At 37.9% G+C, this 7,577-nt stretch overlaps 1 protein-coding gene across 2 annotated transcripts in view; it reads right to left on the bottom strand.

The window, feature by feature from the left end:
- Nucleotides 1–501: 501 nt before the first annotated feature.
- Nucleotides 502–7,577, bottom strand: part of RADX (RPA1 related single stranded DNA binding protein, X-linked) — a 99,885-nt gene continuing 92,809 nt past the window's right edge. For both annotated transcript variants that reach the window (XM_002699835.7, XM_005227839.5), the window contains exon 14: nucleotides 502–1,693. In XM_002699835.7, the coding sequence (XP_002699881.1) occupies nucleotides 1,563–1,693 (131 nt within the window). In that variant the 3' untranslated portion in view covers nucleotides 502–1,562. The remainder of the gene's footprint in view (nucleotides 1,694–7,577) is intronic.

Raw genomic sequence — 7,577 nt, 5'->3', positions numbered from 1 at the left:
TTACTGTCACTTGAAGATAAGGTCTTCTGATGTTTGCTATTTTCCTTAGGAAATCACCACAGTACCTATCCAATTTTTCTGTAACTGGAAATGTAGACACAGATGTTAAAACTCCAAATTTGGATAGAAACATTACTATAAAATAAATTGCCATGGAAGTTGTTTTTAAAGATCTTGAATCTTAAAAAATATTTCCTATTTCTCATTCAATATGAGAACAGAAATCACACCTGTTAAAGTGTGTAATTTTGCAATCTCAGCCTGAGGGATTTTTAGTCAACAGTTACTTAAGTATTAACTTTTCCCTTCTCCAACATTTATGTGGCACTAAAACTGAACTGCCTATTTAAGTTTCTAATAGCTTAATATGAAAACCCAGATTCTATTTGATAAAAAACAGTTTTCAACCCATATGGAAGAATCATACTGGCTCATTTAGCAAGTACATGTAGGTTTATTATAGGTCAAAAATATGGAGGAAAGACATCAAATACATTCAGAAAGAGACAACTTTTAACTTCTTTAATAACACATTCAAAATTTTAACATGAGGAGGATTCACTACTTTAATTAACTTTAAACACAATTTTAAGAACAAAAGACCACACACTGGTCAAAACATTTAGAAATTCAATGGGTATGAAGTAACAATAGAGTGGAAAACCTTACAACAACTGAATTCAGTATGCTCATTGTACAGCTGACCAAACTAAAGGCCAAGGCAACTGGAATATAACAATCCACATGTGATTTTGAAAATGACAGAAACTACCTCGGTTATGAGAAATGCAGGTTGACTGCTTTAGGGGAATGTAATCCTCAAATTAGAATTTTCCACTGTAGTCTATGGCCATACCACCTGTCTGTGCCTGATGTTGTCCAAACTCAGAAGCTAAGCACAGTCAGAGTATGGTTAGCTTATGACCACAAACTTCTTCTGGTTAGAACTTGGATGGGAGAATTCCATCATAACCCAAGCTAAAATGGAAGGATGCTAAATGTCCATGAAAAGTTACTCTTGTAAGTTGGGATGCCTTAATGATGAGGCTGTAGAATAAAATGGCTACACAAATAACCACCCCTGGTGGCTCAGATGGTAAAAAAAAAAAAAAAATCTGCTTGCTAATGCAGGAGACCTGGTTCCATCCCCAGTCGGGAAGATGATCACAGGGAAGGGAATGGCAACTCACTCCAGTATCTTCCCTGGAGAACCCTATGGACAGAGGAGTCAGTGGGCTACAGTCTCTGGGGGTGGCAAAGTCGGTCATGATGGACACTTTCACAAATAGAACAGTGAACACAAATTCTAAGTCAAGATAATATTCATATAGAAACAAGTAACATGAATTTTCTTGATACACAAGAATTATTTTGATGATCTTTTCAAGTAATGAATTTAAAATGAAGTGTGTTAGCTCCAAATACAAGATGAACAGAAAACCACTTTAGAATTTATGTAATATTCTTGCTGAAAAACGGTTATTGAAATCACAAACAAAATAACAGAATATCTTTAAAGCAATGCTGTATTTATAACCTTCAGTAATTGCAGTTGCCAATTTTTAAGAAGTTTTATTTGGTTTGTAAATTTTGTGCAAGTAGACTTCTGCTTTATTGCTCCCCAAATTGCAGATATCCAGGATACAGATGACATGTTCTCTATCCATTTTAGATACTGCTTTGATAATATCACCTAAAAGTAAAACAGATGGAAAGTATTATAAAATAGATAAATATTTACTCAGATTAAGTATCAACAAAAGCTGATTTTTTAAATAATTAACAGTGTCTGATTTTCTCCCTCTTCCCTCAAATTCATCACACACATCCATCGAGTTATGTCACAGTAATTTCTGCAGATAACAGTAAATACATCAAACAAATGCTACAAAAAATGTCAAGATACAAGCTGGTACTCCCCATAATTAATTAATTAACTAAATAAATATGTATTTTCAAGGTCATTTAGGTGCCAAGTAAACAGTTTCCTAGTACTCCTCAAGGAAATACAAAGAATAAACTTTTCTATTTTGAAATTCAATTATCAATTATTTACAAAACTTCTAAGACATAAAGCAAAGTAAGAATAATAATTGAAGCTGCTTTTAAAGTATATTTCCTTTGAAGTAGCTTTATTAACTAACTTAGCTTTGGATATTCTTAAGCACCTTTATCAAGAGGGGATTGGGTGAGACATTGATGAAAATGGCAGAGTACAGAATTTCAGGGCTCTCTCCCTCCACTAAAGCAACTTGTAAGCTGGCAAAAAGCTCTCAAATCAGCTTTTGCAGAACTCTGGAATTTAGAACAAAACTTAACAACCTGGTGAAAGATTAATGAATAGAGATTCTGCTGCACTGTGGTAAGAGTGTGCTTGTTTTCAATTGCCCACCTACTCCCCAAATCAGCAACAGTCATGAAGATGGCAGCTTGCCCTCCTGGTACAGGTCGCTAGCATCAGAGAGAGCAATGCTGGCCTTTTTCTCAAAGATGTGGTTGTGTATTTTTGATCTCTTAGGCAGCTCCCTCAAGGTCAGATGCAATAAACTGCTTTTGTTTTACCCAGTTTGGAGCACCCCCATGACTAGGGTAGCTTTCCCAGTGGCTTTTGCTGAAAGCAAAAGCACTGATCAATCAGAGCAGATAGAGCAGGGGATAAAGTTGGGACAAGCAATAGACAGACCAAAAAGCCTGGGGAGGAAGGAGCTGGGAAGAGATGTGGGGGGAGTATTATTGGCTTTTAAGACTTCCTGTGTATTTCAAGGAATCAAGGTGGCCACTTATATGCCCATTGCTGGAAGCATGTTCAGAAAACACTCACTGTTCACCTCTGGCTAACCATCAGTCTCTGCAGAGCAGAAGTGAGGGCTAAGACAGGATCATAAACAACTGGCTAAGTACTGAAGGGGCTTCCCTGATGGGTCAGTAGTAAAGAATCCACCTGTCAATGTAGGAGATGCGGGTTCAATTCCTGCGTGGGGAAGACCCCTGGAGAAGCACAGCCTGGCAAACCACTTCAGTATTCTTGCCTGGAGAATCCCATGGACAGAGGAGCCTGGCAGGCTACAGTCCATGGGGTCACAAAGAATTGGACACAACTGAGTGACTAAACAACAAAGCACCAAAGGGGCGCCACAACACAGAGTCAATCTGCAAAAAATGAGAGAGTGCTGTTTTTCTTTTCTTCCTTTTCTTGGGTAAAATGGTATTTAAGGAATCTCTTTCAAAACACTACCTGACCACTACTAAGCTACTGTATCACAGATTTCTGTGACTACACATGACAAAGATTTCATTTTAAATATGAGAAGATTAAAACATTTAGAGGTTAAGTAAAATAACCAAAGTCACAGGGTCATTCTAAACTGGACAGTCTGGCATCAAAGTATGGGCTCTGAACCTTTTGTGCTAGAGCTACTTCTCTAAAAAATTATGCTAAAAGGCTAGCAGTGCATCTACATTTTATGGGGCCTGAAAAGGTACAGTATTTGGGGGCCCTCTTTATGAAACAGAAAGAAAAATACCTCCAAAAAAACCCCCAGAAGGGCCTCGGAAGGGATTTATGCAAGTGAGAACTCCTCAAGCTTAGATTTCATCAGCTTCACGCAAAAGCCACATCTGCCACAAAATCGGATGATTGTTTTTAATCTTTAATAATTTTATTTATTTTTGTCTCTGCTAGGTGTTTGTTGCTGCATGGGCTTTTTCAAAGTTGCACAGAGTGGGGGCTAGTTGCAGTGCACAGGCATCTCACTGTGGTGGCTTCTCTTGTTGTGGAGCACAGGATCTAGGCACGTGGGCTTGAGTAGCTGTGGCCTATGGGCTCAGCAGTTGTGCTGCATGGGCTTGGTTGCTCCAAGGTATGTGGAATCATTCTGGACCAGGGATCAAACCCACATCTCCCACACTGGTGGGTGGACTCTCTACCACTCAGCCACCAGGGAAGCCCCTGATGAATTATTTAAAATTGTGCAAGTTCACTAACACACAATGAATATAATAAAAGTGCTAGGTCTTCCCTGGTGGTTCAGTGGTAAAGAATCCACTTGCCAATGCAAGAGACCTGGCTTTGATCCCTGATTCGGGAGGATCCCACATGCTGCAGAGCTACTAAGCCTGTGCGCAACAACTACTGAGCCTGTGCTCTAGAGCCTGGGAGCCATAACTGCTGACCCCATGTGCTGCAACTACTGAAGGCCTTGTGCCCCAGAGCTCATGCTTTAAAACAAGAGAAGCCACCAGAACAGAAGCCTGTGCACTGCAACTAGAGAGTAGCCATCCTTCCTCACTCCACAACTAAAGAAAAGCCCATGCAGCAACGAAGACCCAGCACAGTCAAAGTTAAAAAAAAAAAGAAAAAAAAAATTGCCAGTACTATATAGTTTTATTCTTCTTTGATTGGAATGGACTTTAATCCAGGTGCTTTGGAAAGATTTTAAGATCTTCAGATTTGATGCTAACAACAGAAACCCAAACCTTAATAATTCTAATTGCTATCATGTCATTTATAAATATTGAGTTACACAGTACCTGCAACAAAATGTATAAGTAAGTCTTCTGTTTAGGTGACTCTGCCTACTTGTGTAAATGATAACCTCTCTGTGCTTCAATCTGCTCATGCAGTAACTACATCATAGGAGGATTAAATGCATGAAAAAGCACTTTGGTAGCTGACATAACAATTAAATGTCAGCAACCATCATTTCCTACTTAAGAAAAACTGGTATTAAATTACAAATTTTTGGAGGTTTTCGTTAAATGTAATATTGCTTCTCTTGTTATCATACTGATTCTTTTCTATTTATAAATGTGTTTTGATGGGCAGTAAAACAAAGTGTCTTAAAAGTTTTAAATAGATAAAATGTGCTTTACACAGTTGTCTATAAAAAGTGCTTTATGTAATCCAAGCAATTCATACTATAAACTTCACTCTTATTGTTGTATGCAACTTTTGCTATCATGTAAATAAGTTTAAGTAAAAAGAACTAATAGATGCCCTGCTTTAAAAAATACCCTGCTATTAAATTACAATGTTCTCATTTATATTACAAAGGAATTGTTTTAAGAGGGTTATAGATTTTACCTATAAAATGAGCTTCTCTACATCTCATTTGAAATTGTTGGACTTACAAAAATTGTATATTTTTAGGAACATCATATATGCATAAGGTGTGTGACAAAGGAACGCTGTGTTTACCTCTCCATTTCCTATTCATGGTCACATGGGAGACAAAGTGGCCTGGCCTCCCTTTAGTTAGATTAGCGTTAGTCGCTCAGTTGTGTCCAACTCTTTGCAACCCCACGGACTGTAGCCTGCCAGGCTCCTCTGTCCACGGAATTTCCCAAGCAAGAATACTGGAATGGGTTGCCGTTCCCTTCTTCAGGTTATCTTCAAAAGCCAGGGATCAAACCTGGGTCTCCTGCACTGCAGGCAAATTCTTTACCATCTAACTGAGCCACCAGTTAGGTTGAGATCATGTAAATAAGTTCTGGCAAATAAGAATGTGAGTGGAAATGATGTAGCAGTTTTGCTCCAACACAATTACAAGCCAGTCTCTTTCATCCCTTTCTTCCTCTGCCTAGACAACCCTAGAAGTCATTTGTTCCTGTTGGAGCTGCAGCAGGATGGAAGCGGGCTGCATTCCTGAATCACTGCTGGGGAGAAAGCTAATAACTGATTGCATCAGACTTGACTTGAGCAAGAAACAAACTTTTACTGTGTTAAGTCACCGAGACTTTGGAACTGCTTTGTACTGCAGCACAGTCTAACCTCTCGTGTAATACAGTGTGTTATTCCTTTCTCTGAACATAATATCGGAAATCCGGATTACCTAGAGGATAATACAATTATTTTCTTAGATGTGTTAAAACCTTTTCATACCATGTTACGCTTCTGAAATGTTTATCAATGGAAACTGCTTTCAAAGGGATGGCATGTGTATGTGTGTGTGTATACACATACATATATTCTTATACTTAATAGTTAAAAGTATAATAGCAATTTCAATCAGTATTATTCAGTATCAGTATTATTCAACATGATTTGGGAACTATGGCTAATTGTTGGAAAAACATTAAGCTGGATCCCCCATCTCATTCTCTATACCAAAATAAATTCCAAATGGATTAAAATTTTAAACTATAAAAATGAAACCATATTAACAAAAGGAAAAAAAAAAACAAAAACGCCCAAACAACCCAATTCAAAAATGGGCAAAGGACTTAAATAAACATTTCTCCAAAGAAGATATACACATGGCCAATGAGCTCATAAAAATACGCTCACTATCATTTGTAATTAGGGAAATGCAAATCAGAACCACAATGAGATATCACTGTAGGATGGATGTTATAAAAGCAATCAAAAGCAGAGCCCCCCCCCCAAAAAAAAACCCCAAAATAATGTGTTGGTGAGAATGTGGAGAAATTGGGATCCTTGTGAATTGCTTATGGGAATGTAAAATGGTACAGCTGCTGTGGAAAATGGTTTGCTGGTTTCTCAAAAAGTTAAATATAGAACTACCATGCTGCTGCTGCTGCTGCTAAGTCGCTTCAGTTGTGTCTGACTCTGTGCAACCCCATAGACGGCAGCCCACCAGGCTCCTCTGTCCCTGGGATTCTCCAGGCAAGAACACTAGAGTGGGTTGCCATTTCCTTCTCCAATGCATGAAAGTGAAAAGAGAAAGTGAAGTTGCTCAGTCGTGTCTGACTCTTAACGACCCCATGGACTGCAGCCCACCAGGCTCCTCGGTCCATGGGATTTTCCAGGCAAGAGTACTGGAGTGGGGTGCCATTGCCTTCTCCGAGAACTACCATATGACTCAACAATTCCAACCCTAGGGATATTCTTAAAACGACTGAAAGCAGGGACTTAAACAGGTACTTGAACACCAATTTACATAGCAGAACTATTCACAGTGGTCAAAAGATAGAAACAACCCCAATGTCCATCAACAGACGAATGAATAAAAAAAATGTAGTGCATACATTCACCAGAAGATTGTTCAGATGTAAAAAGAAATGAAATTCTGATATATATTATAACATGGATGGACCTTGAGGATATTATACCAAGTTAGTAAGTCAGACCAAAAAGGACTAAACTGCATTACTTCTCTTAGATATCTAGAATGGGGAAATTCATGGGGACAGAAAGTAAAATAGAGGTTATTAGGAGCTAAGGAGAGGGGGGAATGGGGAGTTATTGTTTAACAGGTATAGTGTTTCTGTTTTCAGATGATGAAAATGTTCTGAAAATGGTTAACATTGATGGTTGCACAACATTGTAAATGTACTTAGTGTCACTGAATTGTACACTTTAAAATGGTTAAAGTGGTAATTTTATGTTATGCATATTTTACCAAAATACAAATTATATGTGAGTAAAAAAACATATAAAAGTATCAGAAAAAAAAAAAACAGTGAATTTAAAAAAAATCTTGGACTGAGTGATGTCTTCTCGAGTCTGACATAAAATCAATAGCCACAAAAATGAAAGACTGATATATTTGAGTACATAAACATAAAATTGCTTAACAAATCAAAACAAGATTCCCATTGAATAAATTTCAAACTGA

This window comes from Bos taurus, chromosome X (genome assembly GCF_002263795.3).
Source record: "Bos taurus isolate L1 Dominette 01449 registration number 42190680 breed Hereford chromosome X, ARS-UCD2.0, whole genome shotgun sequence".
NCBI lineage: Eukaryota > Metazoa > Chordata > Mammalia > Artiodactyla > Bovidae > Bos > Bos taurus.
Note: the sequence above shows the minus strand (reverse complement) of the source record. Positions and strands in the feature narration are given on the sequence as shown.